Source organism: Myxine glutinosa, chromosome 5 (assembly GCF_964187855.1).
Source record: "Myxine glutinosa chromosome 5, kmMyxGlut1.1, whole genome shotgun sequence".
NCBI classification, from domain to species: domain Eukaryota; kingdom Metazoa; phylum Chordata; class Myxini; order Myxiniformes; family Myxinidae; genus Myxine; species Myxine glutinosa.
In genome coordinates, this window is record NC_136265.1 from 113,710,752 (window position 1) to 113,737,369 (window position 26,618).

Consider the following 26,618-nt stretch of genomic DNA (forward strand, 5'->3'; position numbering starts at 1 on the left):
ATGTAGCCGGATACCAAAGGAAAATGTTCATTTACGCCAAAAATTTGTTTGTTTGTTTTGTGGAATAAGCAATTTATTAGCTAAAATACCAAAGAAAACTTTACTTTTTCTATGCCAAAAAGTATTTTTTACAACTTTTGTAATGAAAGAATAAAAAATAAAAAACTGAAAAAAATATAAAAATACTTTTATTTTCACATTACGGTATATGAATGTAAAATGGATTTGGGGAATTTTGGTCCGATATTGCGAATTTTCAGCCTTACTGTAGGGAGTTTTTGTTTTGAACTTGTGGGAACACTCAGTGTAGGTGCAGTATTTTTTTTTTTTTTAGGGATGGGCGTAGGGGAAACGTAGGGGAAAATACGCACGCGTGGCAGGGGAAAATGAAAATTTAGAGTGGCAGCCCTTTGAACATGAAAATGTACTCTGAGGGGGAAAGAAGGAGCCATATTGGATTCACACGTTCGTTCATTTCGTCACACATGGCGTCGAAGAAGGGTACTGAAGAAGAAGATGAGAATGGCGGATCTGTCAACTGGTGCATCAAACTTATCATTTTTTATCTTTATCCATTTGAAAATCTGTTCCGAGAGATTCTCCTTTTCTAAGGTTCAATTTGAACACTTGGTCCGTCAGACCCTCATTGAGATCCGTGCTGGGTCGATGGACTGAGGTAATCGCGTCGATGAGCGGGAAAACCACCATTACTGATTGTGTTTAATTTAAATGTTAACACATTGACGGACTCGAGTCGAACGTGAAAGAACTGGATGATTTACACGGATTATTGAGATTGCGGTAATTATAGGTGATGATACTGCGGTAATCTATCTATAATTCCAGTAATCTCTGTGTGTGTGTGTGTGTGTCTGTGTGTGTGTGTGTCTGTGTGTGTGTGTGTGTGTTTGTCTGTGACCGCTGTTTCTCGACAACTACCGGTCCGATATACTTGAAACTTGCCAAGTATATTGCTGGGGACCCGAGGATGTGCCTTTTCAAGGTTTGAAATTAATCGCAGAAGTAGTTACCGAGCTATGGCGATTTAGCCGTTCGCCGTTCGCTTTGGCTTTGCGAATGGACCAAACCATTCATGTAAATAGAGGGGGGGGGGGGGGGGGGGTTCTGTGGTCGTTCGCTTTGGCTTTGCGAATGGACCAAACCATTCATGTAAATAGAGGGGGGGGGGGGGGGGGTTCTGTGGTCGTTCGCTTTGGCTTTGCGAATGGACCAAACCATTCATGTAAATAGAGGGGGGGGTTCTGTGGTCGTTCGCTTTGGCTTTGCGAATGGACCAAACCATTTCATGTAAATAGAGGGGGGGGTTCTGTGGTCGTTACTGCCACGCGGTTTGGAATGTTTTTCCGAACGGGCACCCACGTATGGGCACGTCCTAGTAATTAATAAATTCGATCGATACTCTAGTCATCTGAGGTAATACTAATAATGGATGATTTATCTATCTATAATTCCAGCAATCTCTGTGTGTATGTTTGTATGTTTGTATGTATGTTTGTATGTTTGTCTGTGACCGCTGTTTCTCGACAACTACCGGTCCGATATACTTGAAACTTGCCAGGTATATTGCTGGGGACCCGAGGATGTGCCTTTTCAAGGTTTTAAATTAATCGGAGAAGTAGTTACCGAGCTATGTCCAAAAAACGATTCAACCAATCAGAGAGCAGCGAGCTATCACGTGTGCCGAACGTGGCGAACAGACTCTGCCTCGGACGGCACATTTGAGAGCGTATTCATTTATTTCCCGTCGGCAAACTATGTTGGCGCTATGTTGGCGTTAAACTATGTTTTAAAACTAATTAAAACTAATTTGCGATTCTTTCGCTTTGCGATGCGATTTGCGATTGCGTTAAACTCGCTCGGGCGTTAAACTATGTTTTAAAACTAATTAAAACTAATTTGCGATTCTTTCGCTTTCCTGCGCGTTTGTGCACGATATGGCGATTTCTTTTAATCTTTACCAAACTCCGCAAGCCGTTAGCTTTGGACCAAACCATTTCATGTAAATAGAGGGGGGGGATTGTCACCGTACTCGCAAGCCGTTCGCTTTGGACCAAACCATTTCATGTAAATAGAGGGGGGGGATTGTCACCGTACTCGCAAGCCGTTCGCTTTGGACCAAACCATTTCATGTAAATAGAGGGGGGGGATTGTCACCGTACTCGCAAGCCGTTCGCTTTGGCTTTGCGAATGGACCAAACCATTTCATGTAAATAGAGGGGGGGGATATACTTTTAGATATATATATAGTACGGGCATGCCCTAGTGCTGAGATAATGATGAATAAATTCGATCGATACTCTCGTCATCTGAGGTAATACTAATAATGTGAGATTATGCTGAGATTGTGGCGGGCACAAGGGGTAATAATTCCACGCACCAGTGGGTGGCGCGAGCGCCCAGGCGGGGACCGATGGTACATGCCCCGCCCTTTGACCGATCGGCCACGCCCAGGGACTAGGCGTGGCCTCGGCACATATATGCGGGCTCTAAGCTCGAGCCCGCTTAGTGCTGCAGTTCAAGCTTTCGTAATAAAGACTTTTGGTTTTAACAAACGCGTTGTGGCCTACCTCTTTGGCAAGCAAGTTGTGTGTGCAGCACCACACTTCACTGGTGACCCCGATTGGTTCAGCCGTTGCTGACCACCGAACGCGCCATGGCCACCAACGTAGTAAAACTCCCAGAGTTTTGGGAAGCACAGGCCTATGTGTGGTTCGTGCAGGCCGAAGCGCAATTTCAGCTTCGAGGCATAACGGCGGACGAGACCCGTTACTACCACGTGGTCGCCGCCCTCGGGCCCGGCACTGCCGCCCGAGTCGAGTCCATCCTGCGGCACCCGCCGGTCGACCACAAGTACGGGGCGCTCAAACGTCTCCTCATCGCCACGTTCGGCCTCACGGAGATCGAACGGGCCGACCGCCTCCTGGACCTTCCCGAACTCGGCGACACACAACCATCCGTGCAGATGGATTTTATGCTGTCGCTGCTGGGTGACCAAGCCCCGGATTTCTTATTCCGGGCGTTTTTCCTATGCCAGCTACCTCTACAGGTACGCCTCGCGCTGGCCGGTTCCAAAATAAGGGAACCCCGCGCCCTGGCCGTAGAGGCCGACAAGTTCTTCGCGGCTTGTGACGCGGTCGAGTAACGGTGCTGCCATCGTGGACCCTGGGGCAGAGGCTACAGCGTCCCTCATGGCCGCTGCCGCGCCCCGCCCACCACCACCGCCGCCGAGAAAACCGCGGCTGCCCCCGCCGCCGCAAGCCTGGTGCTATTTCCAAGACAGGTTCGGCCACAAGGCTAGGACGTGTCGCCCGCCATGCTCTTTTCACAAGTCGGGAAACGACCAGGCCGGTGCTCATTAACGGCCCTGAGCGTCGGCCATTCCGGCAGCCTCCTATTCATTACGGACACCTTGCCCGGGCGCCGTTTCCTCTGCGATACAGGAGCGCAGGTAAGCGTCATCCCCGCCTACACGTCCGACAAGCGAACCGCGGGCCGGGGCCCCGCGTTGCTTGCCGCCAACGGTACACCCATCCGCACTTTCGGGAAGCGCTGCCTCTCCCTGCGGTTCGGAGGGCAGCGCTTTCAATGGTTGTTCGTGACCGCCAGCGTGCCAATGGCATTGCTCGGTGCGGACTTCCTATGTGCGTATGGGTTGTTGGTCGACGTGAAGCGCAGACGGCTCGTCCAGGCCGAAACCTTTAGCTCGCTCGCTTGTTCGCTGAGCAGCTCGTTGAGCGCCTCACTGAGCGGCTCACCGAGCGGCTTGCCAAGCGGCTTGCTGGACGGTTCCGTCCCGGCGAGTTTAGTTTGCACGCTTCCGGCAGCGGACGACTTTACCCGCCTCCTCGCCAGTTTCCTGGCCCTCACGCGGCCCACCTTCTCAGAGGTGGCCATTAAACACGGGGTGGAGCACCACATCCCCACGGTCGGGCCGCCGGTCTATGCCCAGGCACGCCGACTCGAGCCCACGAAGCTCGCGGTGGCGAAAGCGGAGTTCGCCATGCTGGAGCGGCTGGGGATCGTGCGGCGCTCCAACAGCGCTTGGGCTTCTCCGCTGCACATCGTGCCGAAGCCCGGCGGGGGATGGCGGCCGTTCGGGGACTACCGCCGGCTCAACGACGCCACCACCCCCGACCGCTACCCGGTCCCACACATTCAGGACTTTTCTGCCCGGTTGGCCAACACGACCGTGTTTTCTAAGGTGGACCTCATCCGGGGCTACCATCAGGTCCCCGTCCAACCGGACGTCGTCCCGAAGACGGCCGTCATCACCCCTTTCGGCCTCTTCAAATTCCTAAGGATGCCCTTTGGGTTGAAGAATGCGGCGCAGGCGTTCCAGCGGCTTATGGATAGCGTCTTGCGCGACTTACCTTTCCTGTTTGTCTACCTGGACGACATCCTAGTCGCGAGCGCGTCCCGGGAGGAGCACCTGCTCCACCTCCGCATGCTTTTCGAACGCCTGGGCCTAATCATAAACCCCACCAAGTGCCGTTTCGGCGTCGCCACCATCGACTTCTTGGGGCACCGCATCACCGAGCACGGGGCCGTCCCTTTACCGGCCAAGGTGGAGGCGGTCAGGGATTTCCCGCGGCCCCGCACGATCAAGGGGCTCCAGGAGTTCCTGGGCATGATAAACTTTTACCACCGCTTCGTGCCCCACGTCGCCCAGCTCCTCCGCCCCTTGCACGAGGCCCTTCGGGGCAAGCCGGGCAAAGGTGACATCGCATGGTCGGAGCCGATGGCCGCGGCGTTCGCGGGCGCAAAGCTGGCTCTGGCCGACGCCACCATGCTGACGCACCCGGCGCCCGATGCACCGATCGCCCTCACCACCGACGCGTCGGACTACGTGGTGGGCGTGGTGCACGAGCAATGGGTGCGTGGTGCTTGGCAACCGCTGGCGTTTTTCAGCCGGCAGCTTCGCCCGCACGAACGCCGGTACAGCACCTTCGACCGCGAGTTGCTCGGGCTCCACCTGGCGGTCCAACACTTCCGCCATCTGCTGGAGGGCCGCTCGTTCACGGCCTTCGTTGACCACAAGCCCCTTGTGTTTGCGATGGCCAAGGTCGCCGAGCCATGGTCGGCACAGCAGCAGCGCCACCTCTCTGCCGTGTCCGAGTACACGACGGACATCCGTCACGTGGCGGGTAAGGACAACCCGGTGGCGGATTGCCTTGCCCGGTCCGTCGTGCACGCGGTCCACCTCGGGGTCGACTATGCCCGGATGGCGGAGGCCCAGACCGCGCCGACCCCGGCGTCCAGGCCTTGCGGACCGCCGTCACGGGCCTCCGCGTCACCGAGGTGCCGTTCGACGCCGCGGGCACGGCCCTCCTATGCGACGTCTCCCTCGGCCGGCCTCGCCCCAACGTGCCCGCTGGCTGGCAGCGCCCAGTGTAAGATGCCATCCACGGCCTGTCCCACCCTGGCGCGAGGGCATCCCAGAAACTCGTCGGGGCGAAGTTCGTCTGGCATGGCCTCAGGAAGGACGTCCGCGACTGGGCCAGGACGTGCCTCTCGTGCCAGCGCGCAAAGGTCCACCGCCACACCCAGGCACCGTTGGCCCCGTTTACGGTGCCCGATCAGCGGTTCGACCACGTGCACGTCGACTTGGTGGGACCTCTGACCCCTCGCGAGGGTTCACCCCCCTCCTCACCATGGTCGACCGCACCACACGGTGACCGGAGGCCGTCCTATTGGCGGCGACGTCTGCGGCTGAGGTGGCGCAAGCCTTTATCGCCACTTGGGTTGCCCGGTTCGGTGCCCCCTCGGACATCTCGTCTGACCGCGGCCCCCAGTTCACCTCGGAGCTCTGGGCCACGGTGGCGTAAGGGCTCGGGGTGAAGCTACCCACACCACGGCCTACCACCCCCAGGCCAATGGCCTGTGCGAGCGCTTTCATCGCTCCATGAAGGCCGCGCTCCGGGCCAGCCTCCGCGACGGCGGCTGGGTCGACCGGCTCCCCTGGGTCCTGCTGGGCCTCAGGACGGCACCCAAGGACGACCTGCGCGCGTCCTCGGCGGAGCTGGTCTTCGGGCAACCACTGCGTGTACCGGGTGAATTTATCCCCGACTCCACGGCTCCTTGGTCCGCGGCGCAACAGCGCTCCGCCCTTCAGGAGACCGCCCGGAGGTTCGCCCCGGTGCCAACGGCACACCACGGTTGCCCGCCTTCCCACGTCGCCCCGGAGCTTCGCATGGCAAAGTACGTGTTCATCCGGCACGACGCCCACCGGGCACCGCTACGGCCCCCGTACGACGGGCCCTTCCGCGTGCTGGAGACCAGGGTCAAATTTTTCACGGTCGACATCGGCGGTGCCCCGGATCGCATTTCCGTGGACCGCCTCAAGCCGGCCCACCTCGATCCGGACCACCCCCCGCCAGCAGCTCTGCCTCCGTGTCGGGGCCGCCCCCCGGCGGTCGGACCCCAGGCACCGCCGTCAGCAGCCCTGCCTCCGCGTCAAGGCCGCCTCCCGGCGGTCGGACCCCCAGCACCCCCAGCCCCGCCGGCCCGCTACCCCCCCCAGCCCTGCACCCATCGCCAGGGGGCATTTCGGCCGGGTCATCCGGGTTCCCCGCAAACTCACCCTTCAGGTGCGTGTGAATTCTGGGGGGGCGCGTGTGGCGGGCACAAGGGGTAATAATTCCGCGCACCAGTGGGTGGCGTGAGCGCCGAGGCGGGACCGATGGTACTGCCCCGCCCTTCGACCGATCGGCCACGCCCGGGGACTAGGCGTGGCCTCGGCACATATATGCGGGCTCTAAGCTCGAGCCCGCTTAGTGCTGCAGTTCGAGCTTTCGTAATAAAGACTCTTTTGGTTTTAACAAACGCGTTGTGGCCTACCTCTTTGGCAAGCAAGTTGTGTGCGCAGCACCACACTTCAAGATAATAATTAATAAATTCGATCGATACTCTCGTCATCCGAGGTAATCTATCTATAATTCCACTAATCTCTGTGTGTATGTATGTATGTATGTATGTATGTATGTATGTTTGTCTGTGACCGCTGTTTCTCGACAACTACCGGTCCGATATACTTGAAACTTGCCAGGTATATTGCTGGGGACCCGAGGATGTGCCTTTTCAAGGTTTCATATTAATCGGAGAAGTAGTTACCGAGCTATGTCCAAAAAACGATTCAACCAATCAGAGAGCAGCGAGCTATCACGTGTGCCGAACGTGGCGAACAGACTCTGCCTCGGACGGCACATTTGAGAGCGTATTCATTTATTTCCCGTCGGCAAACTATGTTGGCGCTATGTTGGCGTTAAACTATGTTTTAAAACTAATTTGCGATTCTTTCGCTTTGCGATGCGATTTGCGATTGCGTTAAACTCGCTCGGGCGTTAAACTATGTTTTAAAACTAATTAAAACTAATTTGCGATTCATTCGCTTTCCTGCGCGTTTGTGCACGCGATGGCGATTTCTTTACCAAACTCCGCAAGCCGTTAGCTTTGGACCAAACCATTTCATGTAAATAGAGGGGGGGGGGGGGATTGTCACCGTACTCGCAAGCCGTTCGCTTTGGACCAAACCATTTCATGTAAATAGAGGGGGGGGATTGTCACCGTACTCGCAAGCCGTTCGCTTTGGACCAAACCATTTCATGTAAATAGAGGGGGGGGATTGTCACCGTACTCGCAAGCCGTTCGCTTTGGACCAAACCATTGCATGTAAATAGAGGGGGGGGATATACTTTTAGATATATATATAGTACGGGCATGCCCTAGTACTAATAATGGATGATTATGCTGAGATAATAATTAATAAACTCGATCGATACTCTCGTCATCTGAGGTAATCTATCTATAATTCCAGTAATCTCTGTACGTCTGTACGTCTGTACGTTTGTTTGTCTGTGACCGCTGTTTCTCGACAACCACGGGTCCGATATACTTTTAACTTGCCAGGTATATTGCTGGGGACCCGAGGATGTGCCTTTTCAAGGTTTCATATTAATCGGACAATTACTTACCGAGCTATGTCCAAAAAACGATTCAACCAATCAGAGAGCAGCGAACGATCGCGTGTGCCGAACGTGGAGGACACACTCTGCCTCGGATGGCACATTTGAGAGCGTATTCATTTATTTCACGTTTGCAAACTATGTTGGCGTTAAACTATGTTTTAAAACTAATAAAACCGAATTTGCGATTCATTCGCTTTCCTGCGCGTTTGTGCACGCGATGGCGATTTCTTTACCAAACTCCGGAAGCCGTTCGCTTTGGACCAAACCATTGCATGTAAATAGAGGGGGGGGATTGTCACCGTACTCGCAAGCCGTTCGCTTTGGACCAAACCATTTCATGTAAATAGAGGGGGGGGATATAATTTTAGATATAGATATAGTACGGGCAATGCCCTAGTACTAATAATGGATGATTATGCTGAGATAATAATTAATAAATTCGATCGATACTCTCGTCATCTGAGGTAATACTAATAATGGATGATTATGCTAAGATAATAATTAATAAATTCGATCGATACTCTCGTCATCTGAGGTAATACTAATAATGGATGATTATGCTAAGATAATAATTAATAAACTCGATCGATACTCTCGTAATCTGAAGTAATACTAATAATGGATGATTATGCTAAGATAATAATTAATAAACTCGATCGATACTCTCGTCATCTGAGGTAATACTAATAATGGATGATTATGCTAAGATAATAATTAATAAACTCGATCGATACTCTCGTCAGCTGAGGTAATACTAATAATGGATGATTATGCTAAGATAATAATTAATAAACTCGATCGATACTCTCGTCATCTAAGGTAATACTAATAATGGATGATTATGCTAAGATAATAATTAATAAACTCGATCGATACTCTCGTCATCTGAGGTAATCTATCTATAATTCCAGCAATCTCTGTGTGTCTGTCTGTGTGTCTGTGACCGCTGTTTCTCGACAACCACGGGTCCGATATACTTTTAACTTGCCAGGTATATTGCTGGGGACCCGAGGATGTGCCTTTTCAAGGTTTCATATTAATCGGACAATTACTTACCGAGCTATGTCCAAAAAACGATTCAACCAATCAGAGAGCAGCGAACGATCGCGTGTGCCGAACGTGGCGGGCACACTCTGCCTCGGATGGCACATTTGAGAGCGTATTCATTTATTTCACGTTTGCAAACTATGTTGGCGTTAAACTATGTTTTACAACTAATAAAAACGAATTTGCGATTCATTCGCTTTCCTGCGCGTTTGTGCACGCGATGGCGATTTCTTTACCAAACTCCGGAAGCCGTTCGCTTTGGACCAAACCATTGCATGTAAATAGAGGGGGGGGATTGTCACCACTCGCAAGCCGTTCGCTTTGGACCAAACCATTTCATGTAAATAGAGGGGGGGGATATAATTTTAGATATAGATATAGTACGGGCATGCCCTAGTACTAATAATGGATGATTATGCTGAGATAATAATTAATAAACTCGATCGATACTCTCGTCAGCTGAGGTAATACTAATAATGGATGATTATGCTAAGATAATAATTAATAAACTCGATCGATACTCTCGTCATCTGAGGTAATACTAATAATGGATGATTATGCTAAGATAATAATTAATAAACTCGATCGATACTCTCGTCATCTGAGGTAATACTAATAATGGATGATTATGCTGAGATAATAATTAATAAACTCGATCGCGACTCTCGGAAGATCAGGAAGACAGCATACCTCCGCCAGGTGAACAGTTTTTGTTTTGTATCCCAGAGTAGACCAGAAAATCACAACACAAATCACATTTAATCAAAATCATCCGTCCACAACTTTTTGAGATATCCTGCTTTGTGTCGTTGGTAAATAACGTACTGGTAAATCATTTATTGTCCCCTGTCGCACAGCGGAGCGAAAGGGGGACTATGGTTTTCCCCTCCGTCCGTGTGTCCGTCCGTCCGTGCGTGCGGGCGTGTGTGTGGGCGTGCGTGCGTGCGTAAGCGAAGGACCACATTCGAATTTGGTGTGTGGGTGCAACCCACATCAAAATCCAGGATGGCCGCCGCCATTTATGTCTGATGCCATGTATGTCTGAACCTTGTGAGCTGAATATCTTGAAAAATAAGCGAAGTACCAACTTCTAATTTGGTGTGTCGGTGTATCTAGGCATAAGGAAGAACCCTATTGAAAATTGGGTCGCCATGTCAAAATCCAAGATGGCCACCGCCATGTATGTCTGAACCTTGTGAGATGAATAGCTTGAAAAATAAGCGAAGTACCAACTTCTAATCTGGTGTGTGGGTGTATCTCGACATAAGGAAGAACGCTATTGAAAATTTGGTCGCCACGTCAAAATCCAAGATGGCCGCCACCATATATATGTCTGAACCTTGTGAGCGAAATATCTTGGAAAAATAAGCGATGTATCAACTTCAAATCTGGTGTGTGGGTGTATCTAGGCACAAGGAAGAACGCTATTGAAAATTGGGTCGCCACGTCAAAATCCAAGATGGCCGCCGCCATGTATGTCTGAACCTTGTGAGCGGAATATCTTGAAAAATAAGTGAAGTACCAACTTCTAATCTGGTGTGTGGGTGTATCTAGGCATAAGGAAGAACGCTATATAAAATTGGGTCGCCACGTCAAAATCCAAGATGGCCGCCTCCACGTATGTCTGAACCTTGTGAGCGAAATATCATATCGTAGCATGTTTTCTGCGTCTTCCACTTTGTCAACTCACATCACTTCCCCGACGGGGGACCGAGGCGTAAGACTTGTTTGTGACGATGCTTTACAGCTCAGGTGAGTGTGTCTCTTTGGGAAACTGTTAGTGTAAATGTGGTGATCAAGGTGGACACGTTTACCGTTTATCTGGACACGTGATCAAATTGGAGAAGATAATAACTCACAAAACATTCCAAAGTGAGTAAAGAAAATAACATGTATAACTTTTCTGTGATTAACATAAACATTGTATCCTTGGCAGGTCATCGGTGAAATGGAGAACTTCTTGGAATGGCTCAAGTCCCAAGGCCTGAGAGCAGAAACAGCCCAAGCAGTGATGGATAAACTCGGAATTGAGAATCAGAAGGTTATTCGAGCTTGCACTGAGTCGGGTCCATTACGGACCGAGCTCCTTTCTCTCTCCAAAGAGAAATTACAATTTGCGATGTATGCTGACTTCTGTACATTTATGAATTCTTTTTCGAAGACACAAGATGTCCAGATTGCAGGTTCTTCTCTTTTGGGAAGTGTTTTCGTCACCTTAGAGAATGTTATTCGGGAACTTTCCAGTTTCCGTGAAAAGATTTTCGGATCCCAAAATGTGCACCGGGACAACGTTTCTGGTTTCTGTGGGATCGGGCTCAGTGAATGCCGCATTCTCCAATTTCAGGATGATGGATTCACACCCAAGTCTGGTACGTGACATATTTTTTAAACACAACATAGAATGTCAAGAAGTAACTTTTGTGTTCTCTGATTTATTTTTTACTTTTTACCTTGCCACTAATAGAGGGGTCAATATATGGTTGAACCCCCAAAAAATTGATACAAAAGGTTTTTCAATGGATTCTGGTACCATTGGGCATGCTAAATAACATACTAAAAATCTAGTAACATCTGACTTCTGGAAAGGGGTCATTTTCAAGATGGCGTCCAAGATGGCCGCCGGGAGCTTAAAATGGCCATATCTCAATTATTATTCAACCTAGAAAGGTGGTTTTGGTGTCTAACCCTAGGTTTTAGGGCCCAAGGAATCCAATTGAATCAATAAAATTACCATCAGTTAATTATTTATTGACAAGTCAAAGATGGCATCCCAAGGTGACATCCTGATCCACTAAAATGGCTCTATCGAATAGTAGTCAACCTAGAGAGATTTTTTCAGTGTGTATACCTAGGTTTAAGGCACCCAGGAAATCATCAAAATTACTTAAATAAGCACAAAGTAATCAGGTAATCCAGTAAGCCAGGTTTACCAGCCCAGTAGTCATTTGTTGTCTTATACAGTTAGTCGCTATTCATCGTCATCCTCCGACTCACCAGCTAATGAACCAAGTGTGTGTTTCAGAATTGAGATAAGAGTGTAATGTGTCGACACCACTGCCACCTGTGACTCCAGTCCACAGTATTCAGTGATCATTACAGACAAAGGTTTGTACAAAGCTTGACAGGTTATGGCAAGGGACAGACTATTTTATATTGGGGGGGGGGGGGGGGGGGGGGAGGGGAGGGACTGAAAAATCTGACGAACAATTTATTTTCATCTCAAAAGGAATAAGTATATTATTTGGTACATGTATGCATAAACAAAATCCATATTTTTTAGACATTTCCAAAAGAAATGTACACAACTTGAGGTCGTTGAAGACCACTGGAGGTCTGACACGTGGAAGCGGCATGTCTGAAGAGCAGAGAGAGAGAGATAGAGAGAGCAGAGTACCATGTACTACTGCCTGTGGACCGTGCCAACTTGAAGAATGTGACAATCCACATAACAAGTTTCTTCCAGAGGAGTCGGAGGATGACGATGAATAGCGACTAACTGTATAAGACAACAAATGCCTAATGGGCTGGTAAACCTGGCTTACTGGATTACCTGATTACTTTGTGCTTATTTAAGTAATTTTGATGATTTCCTGGGTGCCTTAAACCTAGGTATACACACTCAAAAAATCTCTCTAGGTTGACTACTATTCGACAGAGCCATTTTAGTGGATCAGGATGTCACCTTGGGATGCCATCTTGGACTTGTCAATAAATAATTAATTGATGGTAATTTTATTGATTCAATTGGATTCCTTGGGCCCTAAAACCTAGGGTTAGACACCAAAACCACCTTTCTAGGTTGAATAATAATTGAGATAGGGCCATTTTAAGCTCCCGGTGGCCATCTTGGACGCCATCTTGAAAATGACCCCTTTCCAGAAGTCAGATGTTACTAGATTTTTAGTATGTTATTTAGCATGCCCAATGGTACCAGAATCCATTGAAAAACCTTTTGTATCAATTTTTTGGGGGTTAGGTGAGTTTTTTTCGTATATTGACCCTACTATTGACCCTGGGTTCGAATCTCGGTCGATCGCCGAATTAACGCCAGGGGGGTTGACTCAGCCTGTCATCCTTCCGAGGTCGGCTAATTGAGTACCAGTTCACTGGTAATTCCCTGTTTGTCGTTGAAGGCGGCAAAAAGGGTTGGCGTCAGGAAGGGCATCCGGCCGTAAAACATTGCTTCAAAAAGGGGTCCGAAAAAACAACAACTACCACGGTCCCCGAAAAGGCCAACCCCCGCTTTGCGGGGAAAAATGGCCTCTAAACGGTGGTTATTGACCCTACTATAAAGGCAGGTGGAGGTTATGTTTTCACCCTTATCTGTTTGTCTGTGAGCAGGATATCTCAAAACATGAATGGATTCTGACGAAACTTGTTGGACAAGTCATGTGTGTGACGAGAACATATTGGTTAGATTTTGGAAAAGATCAGGATGTAGATCCTATAATTATCCCCTCCGCCACACAGCAGGAGACAGAGTATTGTGTGTGTGTGAGTGTGTGTTTGTGTGTTTGTGTATGTGTATGTGTGTGATTGTGTATGTGTGAGTGTGTGTGTGTGTGTGTGTGTGGTTGTATGTGTGTGTGTGTGTGTGGTTGTGTGTGTGTGTGTGTGTGTGTGTGTGTGTGTGTCGTTTGTTTTTATCTCCATATGCAGGATTCAGAAGGTGTAATGGAGTCCTCCCATTCTCGAACTATCCACCTCTATTTCAGTAATAGTGTGAGAACCAACTTCACTAAAGTGGCTTCTGTTGTGATTTTTTAAACACACCTGTGCACATATATACCTTAAACCCATTTATTTGACCAGAGGGGACCATTGGGGATTATAAAAGTCCAGTTGTCATTATCTGAAAGTTAACACAAACGAGTTGTGATCATATTCATATGTCTTGTCATGCATGCGATTCTCGATATTTCTTCATTTGTTAAATTTTACACACAGGAAAGCGATATTTACTCAAGATATACACAGATGGTACCAAATTGTAGATAATCATGCCCCCTATGCATATAAATCCACATATCATGATAATCCAGTTTTCCACCTTCAGGAAACAAAAACCAAGTTTCACGGACCAAGTTGTAAAGTTTTCTTGTTCTCAAAGTTTTATTTTGAGGGTTGTTTTGAGAATCGTCACTGAGCCCCGAACACCTACCAACTGCAATTTATTTGTTGTAATAGTCCCAGGGATCATTATAGAGATCTCGATATGATTCGTTTTTATCATTTCCGCCTTCGCTCCTCTGTCCCCAGTGACACTCCGCATTCCAAACCATTGCTTCATCGCACAGTCCCTCCCCGCGCCATTGTGGCCACTTTTGCACCTCTTGTCTGTCCATCCCTGGCGAGCACATGGCTCCAATCCTCTTCATTTCTTCTGCTTGTCTTCGTGCCTTCACCATTATCTTTTATTTTATTTTTATTTCAGGATTTATGTGCCGTTGACAAGGTGAAAGGTGCGAGGAGAGCTCGGCGGGTGAAGTACCAACCGAGAATAAAGGTGTGGAGGTTGAAAGAGGTTACAGTGAGGGAGGCATTAAAAGAGAGGCTGAGTATGGCAGAGGATGATGTGGTTGAGCTTGAAAGTGGTTGCATGTCAATGAAAGATAGTCTGTTGGGAGCCGTTGGTGAGGTATGCAGATGGACAAAAGGACCATCGAGGCACTCGGAAACATGGTGGTTGGATGATGAAGTTGGAAAGAGGATTGATGAGAAGAGGAAGAAATTCAAGGAGTAGCAGAAGGTGAAGGGTACGGGGGCAGAAAAGGCAGAACGTGAAAGTTATAAGGCAGCCAAGAAGGCTGCAAAGAAAGAGATAGCAAAGGCGCAGGAGGCATGTAGGAAAATGTTCGGAGAACGCTTGGATTCGGAAGAGGGTCATAGAGCGGTATTCAGGATTGCAACGCAGATAGCGAAAGAGAGGTGCGATGTGATGGGGATGAGTTGCTTGAAGGATGAAGTAGGACAAATCGTTGTGGACCCAGATGCAATTAAGGGAAGATGGAAGAGATATATAGAAATGCTGTTGAATACAGAGAATGAATGGGATGGCAACATAGAGAGTACCCCAGTTTTAGGACTGGCAGAGAAGATAACGGAGAAGGAAGTTGAGGAAGCCATAAAAGCAATGAAGAGTAGTAAAGCGGGAGGGCCGACAGGAGTTGTGGGAGATATGTTGAAGGCAGCTGGAAGTTGGGGTGTGAAGAGAATGACAGAGATCTGTAATCTGGTGGTGAAAGAAGGCCGCATTACAGTGGATTGGGAACTGAGTACCCTCGTGCCTCCATACAAGGGGAAATGTGACCCTCTGGACTGTGGCTTGCATCGAGCGATAAAGTTATGGGAGCATGGAATGAAGGTATTGGAAAGGGTGTTGGTGAGGAGTATAAGGAAGAAAGTGAAGATCGACGAAATGCAGTTTGGATTCATGCCAGGAAGAGGAACGACAGATGCGCTTTTTATTGTAAGGCAGTTGCAGAAGAAGTACATGGAGAAGAGGAAGAAGTTGTTTCTTGGGTTTGTTGATCTGGAGAAAGCATTCAATAGGGTTCCACGCAAATTAGTGACATGGGCATTGAGGAAGTTAGGAGTGGAGGAATGGTTGATCAGAGTAGTGATGGCAATGTACGAGAGAGTGCGTACAGCTGTAAGGACGAAGGACGGGAACAGTGGTAAGTTTGAGGTGAAGTTGGGAGTGCATCAGGGGTCAGTCCTAAGTCCACTACTATTTGTAGCTGTGATGGGGGTGCTGGCTCAGAACGTAAAGGAGGGTTTACCGTGGGAGTTGTTCTATGCAGATGATCTGGTGCTGATTGCGGTGTCAAAGAACTTTGCCGTGACCTCTTTCTGGACACATCTCAGCCAAAACTCAATGAGATTCATGGAAAACTCACTCAGTTTAAATATAGATTTATTAAACTCTTGCAACGAATAGTTACACGAAAATATAGTTATACTTTAAAATACACATGACGCAATGTCTTCCTTCTGCTCTCTCTCTCTCTCTCCTGCTTCTTCCAATGATCCGTCCAGTTCTCTCGATTTTGGTGGCTAAATAGAACCCTGTCCTTTGATCTCGCTCCAGTGGAATGCAAAGGTCACTTTAACGCCAGCCTTCCCGGCGCCATTCGGACATCTGGAACAATTAACTCTTATCCACAATCTGAGCCAAGTCAACATTCTACCTCTACTTGCATTGTCCGAGGTCACAAGGTTATTCCCCAGATGGCCGACTGCTTGCTCCAAGCTCCTGGCACCCCCTCCTTGCATGACTTGAGGATCCTTTACATTGCAGTACAATCCAACCACCCCAACAAATATGACATATATTTATCTATACTTCCATAATCCCTCATTTTTTCTTTTTGTTTATATTAACCATTAATCTAAACATCAACTTATTAAATATTCAAACCACAAACTTGGTAATCCAATTTTTTTCATAAGGCATACACCATCATCCTGGAAGAATCTGATCACAAAACATTTCTTTATTCATTGACTCTTTCCATATTAATAATTCATTTCAATTCATTTGCATAAAGCATACAATCCTTCACCTTTACCACAACGATTTCAATTCACCATTTTAAAATAATAAAGCATCTGCAACATTTGGCAATACGTTTTGCTTCAAAACAAATATTGACTTTTTGTTTGAAAAGAAGAGAATAGGCTGATCACTCGTGTTTGAAATTCAAGTATGAAACATTTTCTTCTGATGTCTTCATAGCACCTACACTATTTCGCGTAGGATTTCCTGCTGTTGTGATAGCTGGGCGGAGTCATTAACTGACCCAGCTCTGCATGTATCATCCTTGCCACTCTTGCTGTGAACCATAGTAGATTTGAACAAGGCCTTCGTCCAGTTGTAGTCGACTTGCCTCCTCACTCATCATGAGTATGGAGCAAGTATTGATGTGATGTTGGTTGACCAGCAAGATGTGGAACAGAGATGCCAGATGCATCCGCAATGATGTTGGGACCATGGTGTTCAAGTTGTCCATGGTCCATACCAGGAGCAACCAGCAGAATCATGCACAGCTGTTGTGGAGGAAAAGGCACAGCCGTTTGCTTGCAGCTCCATGCTGGCTCCCCGGAAGTTGGTGAAGTAATGACACACGTCACCGCATCCCGTAGAAGTTGCAGGTAAAATGTCGCCGTCCTGCAATTGCTGACGTGATAAATGTTCGAGGCATTCGAACAAAAGTAAGTGATCGCCCTTCTTTCATATGTTGCAGTGTGATCCAGGCAAATGGTCACATACATTTCCCTTGGTGAAGGTAAGCATCCATCTCCAATCTTACAAAGGAGTATGTCTTCATCATTCTTTAAGAACGAGGGTGTATGCCAAGATTAACTTCATTTTTAGCCACAAATTTTCTTTCTCGAACTTCTTCCCAATTCCGTTAGCACTCCCTTTGAGATGTGATCTGGTCTTATCCTTTTACTCAGCCATATCTGAATCTGCTTTCCACACACACTGAATCAGATAGGGTACATCTTATCATAAACTCACCATATTTTAACTAATCATATTTCTTATAACAGTTTCACATTCAACCATTTATTGTTTTCCTTAAAACATTCAAAAAAGCTATATTCATTTATATGCGTCACACAAATAATATTCAAATCAGGTATATATTTGACTACTAAACTAAGAATAACATTTAAAATTGCTTTCAAATCAATATCGTTTGAAAATTAAACTCATGCAGTTATTTTAACACTACTCAAAGAAAATAAATGCATTAATAATGAGTGTATATGATTAAAATCACAACCAGGAATATCTAATTCCCAACAAATCTTGCAAACAAGCAAACTATGCATAATGTATTATTATCATAATTCTCCATTTTTTTTTTATTTTTTTTTTTAACAGTGTAATTTGTGGTGATATGAGTTCACTGATCTTGTAAAACTGACGCAATTCATAACATTTTCATTATGCCATTATCTTAACTCTACTGTACTCATTTGCAACATTACTTGATTCAATCTTTTAATCTCGGTATTATTCATATCATCATAAAATCTTTCTATTTTGGGTCCATATTTGTTTCTATTCTTATCAATCTCCTATGGTTTATCAATTCGTTCCAAAATACCACAATCAAAGGTTTTAACCAAAGCTCTACCAAACTATTTCCAATTTGAACTCAAAATGCTCGTGAAACAATGATTCGAAGAATTAACTTCAAGGGGTCAACAAATTCATTTTATAAACAGATCTAATTTTTCCCATCCAATAGTTTTCTTTGCCAAATGTCATATTATAATACTTTAATAAACCTTCGAAAAATGTTTTCCATCTCAATAAATTCCCTTTTTCTTCCCAAATACTCCTTTGTAAATTACGTATTTAATTACAATTTTCTCTCAATTTGTTTGGCCTAAATGGCCGCAAAAGTGGCTGCCAACATGCAGTACCTTTTTTTAAATCTACCAAGCAAGTACTCATCCACATAAGACCTCTACCAAAATTTTGTTTTAAAAACAAATCTGGGATTTCTGATTATATGGATGCACACTCTCAGGATATTTCAGGCTGCTGTTAACAATCCACTATGATAAATTAATTCCTTTACCCACAATTAAATTACGTATTCAAATTGAGGATGTGATCCCTATCACATTCATTTATAGATTCATTGTTTTGGATCTATTTTTCAACTGCTGTAAGGAAGCTCTTATAAGTCTTTGTAATATCTCACTTAATTTACCCAGCATCTAAGAATTATTTACTATCCATTCTCCTTCTGTTCACCAGTGACTTTGTTTGATCTCCAAAGCTTAATCTGATGAATCCCATGTGTACAGCTACCACTTATTGAAACCCCTACTTTTGTAGAAAATATCCAAGTAAGTGTTTTTACGCCCCCTTAACTGTTGCTCATCCATTTCTATGCAACTAGTAAGTACTAATGACACCAATATGCCAATATAGGTGTTGCAGATTATCAAATATGTTGCAGGTACACGTAACATCGCGTTCTGAGTTTAAATAACGTAACCGCGTTCATATCTGCCCCTTGGTTTAAGATTCACAATGCATTCTGTTAAAAAAACCCCCAATAGTTCAATTCAACAAGATATTCTTTACTATATTCCCATATCATCTATGCCTAAGACACATCCATACATACAGCACAATTTATATGCTGATAAAATTCAAGTTTTTATATATATATATATATTGTTACAGACACGACTTTGATGTTAAGGTGGGCCGAGCGGAATGGCCGTCGTGTCCGCACAAATTACCCGACTATACTCGACGTTGACGAAGTCGCGCTACGCTGGCTCAATAAGAAAAAGAAGACACCCGGCTGGGTTATAATGACACAATACGACACCAGGGGTTCAGTTCTCAAGACCTCCGGAGGAGGTTATATTAAGGCGGAAGGTTAGATTACAACTACAAGAGGGACAGCATAGAAAGACAGGCACTTAGACACACTCTTATATTAACCCTAGACAGACGACAGATAAACGGGACAACGCTGACTCACACGGGGTTTGATGGCTAGGAAAGGCAGATAGCGATGGCTCAAGGTGCACTCTTGGCTCAAAGCAGGGTACACGGTTCGGTCCAGAGATGCGGGGAGGTCTCGTCGCAGCGCTCAGAGGTGACGTTCTTTCTCAGGCCTCTCCAAACTCAGGCGCATCTGTTTCAGCGCTCGCAGGTCCGTCTTTCTCCAGCTGGGGGCGAATCTGACGTCACATCCGGCGCGTGGCCGCGTATATCCGGCGGGGAGTGACACGCCCTCGGCTCGTTAGCTCCGCCTCGTGGAATCGGCACGTTGCTTCTCATTGGGTGCGTGCGGGGGGGGTTACTGGCTCCGCCCCCGACGAGGAGCTGACAGCCAGCCCCTTCGGGGTAACCCCGTGGAGCGCATGGTCTGGAGCTAATCGAGCCGGTGTGAGGACGCATCCTCCCCCGCTCCGCCGCCATCCCCTCTGTTGTTGTTGTAATTGTTGTTGTAGTTGTTGTTATTGTTGTTGTTTGGGGAAGAAGATGGGAGGAGGTATGGGAAAGGTCCTAAACTCACTACTGATGCCATATAATCACATTCTGGTGCAACGAAGAGTCATAATTAATGGAAACGAGGCCTTAACTGACATAGATTAAGAATAACTAGGAAGATGTCCGAAAGTTGTCTACGTGTGGTGCGGTGGACCTGGGCACGACATTTAATGGGGGAATAAGGGGAAGGTCGGCTCTACTGATTGTTATTTACATGCAATGGGACTAGGGAATGGGGGATTGGGGAAAGTTGGGGAGTATTGGAGAAAATAGGGGAATATTTACAAGCGGATATGGAGGCCAAATTCCATATTCGCAACATTGCACCCTTCTCTACCCTCGGGGCGTCCCGACCCGATAAATTTTTACCTACTTTAGTGTGGCACGCAATGTAGTTCCCTCTACTATTAACTCTACCCTGAGTGCGACAGTTTTACAGATATTCACAAATGAGTAAATATGTCCCCCTGCGACGTTGCACCCTTCTCCTCACAGAAACACACCCACAGGATAACCGAATCCGGAAAGAATTCGCAAACTACACATACAGCCGGTAGGGAGCATTATTTACAAGATTACGCTGATATCTACACTACGATCCAGGACCTGTCTTTGGAGGAACACATGCAGATGTTATGCATAGAGAGAGCGCGCTTGCCAACATCGATACACCAACCCACGAGTGCTCTGTGGCCGACGGCCTTTAATAACGTGCAGAGCACCCTTCCCGAGCATCAACAGCACCACCCCACCACCAATCGGTGCAGTCACCATTGTTCATTGGAATAAAAATAAATTCGACAACCCCTAACCCTGCAGGTGTCTCTTGCTCTTCTTGTGGTGCACTTGGTGTTAGTTAACAGTGGTTCACCTTTATGGCATAGGTGCCACGTTGACCCATAGGTCCATCCCCGGGTGGTGCTTGGCCGCAAACGAACTGCGGTCCATTGTGGGTGGCCACAAACATTGCGGTCCATATGGTGTATCGATCCCGGCAGCAAACAGCGAAAGTGCAGGCCCACAACTGCGCAGCCAGCACCTCTCTTTCCTCTCTCTCTACCCCAAAGCCAGATCCTCGGAGGTGGGAGACAAAAGAAGCAGACAAGTGAGTAAGGTGGTAAGGGCGCAAAAGTGCACGCAATATAAGGTAATGCACACTGGGGGCACATGGGAACCAGGTGAGACAGGTACGTTCCTATCGTACGCCCCCCCCCCACCAGGTAACCTACATGGCCCCTCCCTTACCCCTTACTGTATCCACACAACACAACACTACCCATAAACATCTACTTTACAAATCAACAAACATCCCTACTGTCTTCCCCGTTCCTCCCATATACCAAATTCGTCTTCTCTCCCTCCTAACCAATCAAATTTGCCATTTTCAACTCTCATCAAAATTTGCCATTTTCAACTCAACATCAAAATTTGCCATTACCAATTCATCATCAGTCCCTCCTAGGGAGGGAGAGATGGAATCACCCCAATGTCTCATCCACGTCGTGATGCGTCTCACAAATCCTCACAGCAATTCTCATTTCTGCAACACAACCAAAGAAAACACAGGTGTGGAGTCATCATCATCACCACAGGTAAGTGGCTGCGTATGGTGCGACAGGTTCATCAATCCTAACTATTTCCTAAATGACTTTAACAACTTTACACTACCCGGGGTCTTTCTCCGGCCAAACCATTGGCCCTCTTACACTATGGGTTCTAAAAACCAATTCCCATTGGCCAAACTGTGGTGCTTTTCAATTTGGGGTCTCACTCCCCCGATTCATCTCCCGGTGCCCTCGTACAATTTCTGGGCTGCGACGTGTACCTCTCCCAGTGGGTCTACCCACCTGCACACCTCCACCACTGCAGTTGCCTCCGAGCTTACCTGCTCCTTACCCTAACCTAACTAACTGGGGCAGGCCCTCTGGCGCTCTCCCCACTCGGTGCCCTCTTTGGCACTGGGCTACCCGATCCACACCCGGGATCCTCAGGCACCCACTCACAACTACCGGCTCCCAGAGCCCACCTGCGGCCTCACCTGGCCGACATCCTCACAGTGGTGGAGTGCCCAACCAACTACACACACTAACAGGCTACACGCCCAGCCATTTCCACAACACTAATACACCCATTCACAACACCATTCTGCAACCGCACCACAAATGCCAATATCCAACCACAATTTACCTGCACCCTCTACCTAACACTTACACTACCCGCCCCGGGTACTCGTGAAAGGGGTCCACTCTTCCCCCATCCACACCTTCGCACCATGCACACCACTCCGTACCACTCACTCCAACTCTCTCCACCCACCTGTACCTGCACACCTGTGCTCTCACACCTGGTGCCACCTGCACCCTTCTCTCCCCAAGCGCGTTCGCGCTGATCCACACACTCACTACTCATACACTGCTCCACACACCTGTCCAATTGCACACCTGTGCAATCACACCTGTTCCATCCTCACACACACGGCATCATCTCAGCTAACTACTCCCTTCTGAAACTTGCGCTTCCCAGTCGTCCCTTTAAACTATTGCGCTCCCTCGTCATTATCATCCATACTAATCTACCTGCGTCCCCACTACAGGTATCAGTCACTAACTAATCTTGACGTCACCTACTGTCACCTTCTAGGGCCCTATTGATATAACCTAACCCACCCGGGCTAGTTTTCACTGCCATACACCCCATAAGCTATTGCTCCTTTGCCCCCCCTGTGAGGGATGGTGGATTTGCCATCCCACCACATCGGGGGTCTCTCACTATCAATTTTGTTCGTCCAGATTCCACAAGTCAAAAATTTTCTATTTACTGCCAATTCTATTCACTTTTCTAAATTTTGTATCAAATCACTACTATCACTATCACCATCACCCGTCTACTTATTAGGTCCTCTCGGTGCGCCAATCCCTGTCCAAAGCCCGGCTTCGTAAAGCCAAGCAATGGATGCTGGTTGTTTTGTGCCGGCGGCTGGATGCGTCCGGCATTCGGTGCAGGGACGGGGGCTTACCCGTGCCGAGATCCCACGCACCACCTCGGCACGGAGCCATCCAATGCCCCGTTCTCGACCTGCCGGCACGTCTCACCAAAAAGTGGTCGCCATGACGACCCTTTCTATCGGGCTGCCAGCTCCGCCTAGTGGAGCCTGGACGCGGCCGTTCAAAGCGAGGCCCGGCACGCACCGAGGGCCTGCTTCGGCTAAAAGTCGCTCTAACCTCTAACCCGTTTAATGTCGATGCTTCACCTGCATGCTTACACCCCGAAGCCCGTTCCTTGCTCACACATCCAGCCGTGCTCATGCTCCTCGTACCTTTCCTTACACACCCAGGCACACCCATTCCACTCACAGCCTTGGTCACACACCTGACCACCGAACACTTTGGCACACATTCGTTGGTAGCACACCTCACCAAAACACCTCTTCGCGCCCCCTCCTCGGTCACCTCCTCTGTGACAATCACAGGTGTGCTCTCATTCGCACACCCAACCACGTGCCTCACCACCAACTCCAGCGTGCATTCCCACTCACGCTCTACCATTCCAGGTGCGCATCCTTCCATCCCAGGTGTACATCCTCGCTCACCTGTCACAACTAACTCACGCTCCATGTCACTCTCACTACTTTCACCTCCATTCTTGACAGCGCACTCACCCTTACTCTTGACAGCGCACTCTTTCCTCGTGCACCTGTCCGTCACACACCTTTCTCGCGCACACTCTCCCGTTACACCCTCTGTAACACTCACCACAGGTGGACACTCTTCCTTACTTCTGACAGCGCACTCTTTCCTCATGCACCTGTCCGTCACACACCTTTCTCGCGCACACTCTCCCATTACACCCTCTGTAACACTCACCACAGGTGGACACTCTTCCTTACTTCTGACAGCGCACTCTTTCCTCATGCACCTGTCCGTTACACACCTCTCTCGCGCACACCCTTGCGCACACTCTCCCGTCACACCCTCTGTAACACTTACCACACCGCGCTTCCATGTGCTCCCTCGCACACTCGCTACGACCGACTCACTCTCGCCAGCACCCTCACTCCTTGGCGTGCACTTTTTCCTCACACACCCCAGAGTCGGACTTTCTCGCACACCTCCTTTTTCGCACACCAGACCTGTCGCACACTTCACCAGTGGCCTCTCACGAACACCCGGGTCTATCTCGACCCCCAAGCCTCTTAAATCACCTGGCGCATCATACGCACGACCATATTGGTCACCACTTACACCGGGTCCTCTTCCTCTTCGCTTCTCCTCCATCACCTGCGAATCCCTCATCCGGTTAATGAGCACATCATCACGATCCAAACACAGACTTTGGACCAATTCTTTTATCTCCTCTTTTATCTCTTTCTTATCCCCTCTCCGTCGCTTCTTAATTTCGCTCATCCCTTCTTCCACTTCTTCTAATTTGTGCTTCACCTCCTTTATTCCCCGGTACGTCTCCTCAAGCTCGTCCTCCAAGGCTACCTTGACCGTTTCCATGTGCGTCCTCACCTGCCGGTCCTTCGTCTCCATTACCTCTATCACCTCGTCCAACCTCGTTGTCAGTCCCTCACGTACCATCTGACATTCCCTCTTCGTCGCTACCAAGTCATCTTTTAGTTCTTTCTGTGTCGCCTTTAAACCCCCTAATACCGCAGTGTTCCTTTGAACCTGCTCCACTAACTCCGTCTGTCCCACCGTCAGCTGCTCCACCTCCTGCGTCAGGTCCTCTATGCCCCCTTGTAACTTTACAGTCCCCTTTCTCACCTCCTTTTCCATGTGCTCCTCACAGTGCCTCACCTCCTCGCGCACTCCTCCGACCTCCTCACTCACTCCTCTTCTGATCTCCTCTCCCATCACTTGCATCTCCTGCCCAGATGCCACCCTCATCTGCTCCATTTCCTCCCTGTGAGCATCCAGTTTGGTTTCTACCCCCATTCTGACCCCCTCTATCTGCTGCCCCATTTGGTTAACTTCCCTTTCCGCTTGGTCCCTCATGTCCCTCAATTTGCCTTCCATCCTGTTTTCTAACCCCTCTAACCCATTTTTCACTCCCTCTATCTGATTCTCCTGGGCAGCCATTCTATTTTCTACCCCCATTAACCCATTTTTCACTTCTTTTATCCCGTTGTCTAACCCCTCAAAATTATTGTCTATCTTCCCAAATTTCTTGTCTAACTCCTCAAAATTATTGTCTAACCCCTCACTGGTACCCCTCGCTTCGTCCCTCATTACCCCCATTTGCTCACTCTGAGCCCTCGCTTCGTCCCTCATTACCCCCAATTGCTCACTCTGAGCATCCATCCGGTTCCCCATTACCCCCATTTGGTTTTCCAATCGCTCACTATTCTTTTCCATAAGGGCCGTCATTTGTATAAAAAAAAGTTCCAATCTTCCCAGCGGCGCTACTTCGGTCGCGGGCACGGTGACCAGCGAGGCGCCATTTTGTGCGCCCGCTTCTTCGTGCGTGACGGCGCTATTTTGCGAACCTGCCGCCCTCACTGCTTCGCTCTCCTCCTGTCCCTCATTTTGGTCCTGGATCGACCCTACCTCACTCTCCTTTACCGGACCCCAGCTGTCTTGATCCGCCATAGCGCGACTTGCAAAGTTCGAGTTTCGTAAAACAAATCCAATTTTTTTTTTTTCGTTATAATTTCGTCGAGCGCAGTACGCGCTCCGAATCGATTTTCCCTCCCAAAATTTGGGCCTAACTAATTTAGTCCCGGGTTCGAATTCCACTCCTCGACACCAATTGTTACTCTAATAGTACAATTGGTGTTCCAAAATTTGGGCTAAATAAATTTAGTCCCAGGTTCGAATCCAACTCCTGACAACCAATTGTTACAGACACGACTTTGATGTTAAGGTGGGCCGAGCGGAATGGCCGTCGTGTCCGCACAAATTACCCGACTATACTCGACGTTGACGAAGTCGCGCTACGCTGGCTCAATAAGAAAAAGAAGACACCCGGCTGGGTTATAATGACACAATACGACACCAGGGGTTCAGTTCTCAAGACCTCCGGAGGAGGTTATATTAAGGCGGAAGGTTAGATTACAACTACAAGAGGGACAGCATAGAAAGACAGGCACTTAGACACACTCTTATATTAACCCTAGACAGACGACAGATAAACGGGACAACGCTGACTCACACGGGGTTTGATGGCTAGGAAAGGCAGATAGCGATGGCTCAAGGTGCACTCTTGGCTCAAAGCAGGGTACACGGTTCGGTCCAGAGATGCGGGGAGGTCTCGTCGCAGCGCTCAGAGGTGACGTTCTTTCTCAGGCCTCTCCAAACTCAGGCGCATCTGTTTCAGCGCTCGCAGGTCCGTCTTTCTCCAGCTGGGGGCGAATCTGACGTCACATCCGGCGCGTGGCCGCGTATATCCGGCGGGGAGTGACACGCCCTCGGCTCGTTAGCTCCGCCTCGTGGAATCGGCACGTTGCTTCTCATTGGGTGCGTGCGGGGGGGGTTACTGGCTCCGCCCCCGACGAGGAGCTGACAGCCAGCCCCTTCGGGGTAACCCCGTGGAGCGCATGGTCTGGA

At 48.3% G+C, this 26,618-nt stretch overlaps 1 protein-coding gene across 3 annotated transcripts in view; it reads left to right on the forward strand.

The window, feature by feature from the left end:
• The window catches only part of LOC137427228 (uncharacterized), a 62,526-nt gene that overhangs the window by 583 nt on the left and 35,325 nt on the right, over positions 1–26,618 (forward strand). Inside the window, exons 2-4 of one of the 3 annotated variants that reach the window (XM_078778558.1) lie at positions 10,969–11,401; positions 16,884–17,186; positions 17,279–17,320. In XM_078778558.1, the coding sequence (XP_078634684.1) occupies positions 17,293–17,320 (28 nt within the window). In that variant the 5' untranslated portion in view covers positions 10,969–11,401; positions 16,884–17,186; positions 17,279–17,292. Of the gene's footprint in view, positions 1–332; positions 677–10,968; positions 11,402–16,883; positions 17,187–17,278; positions 17,321–26,618 lie in introns of those variants that run through there. The other 2 variants (XM_068116531.2, XM_068116530.2) reach the window with 2 other exon arrangements.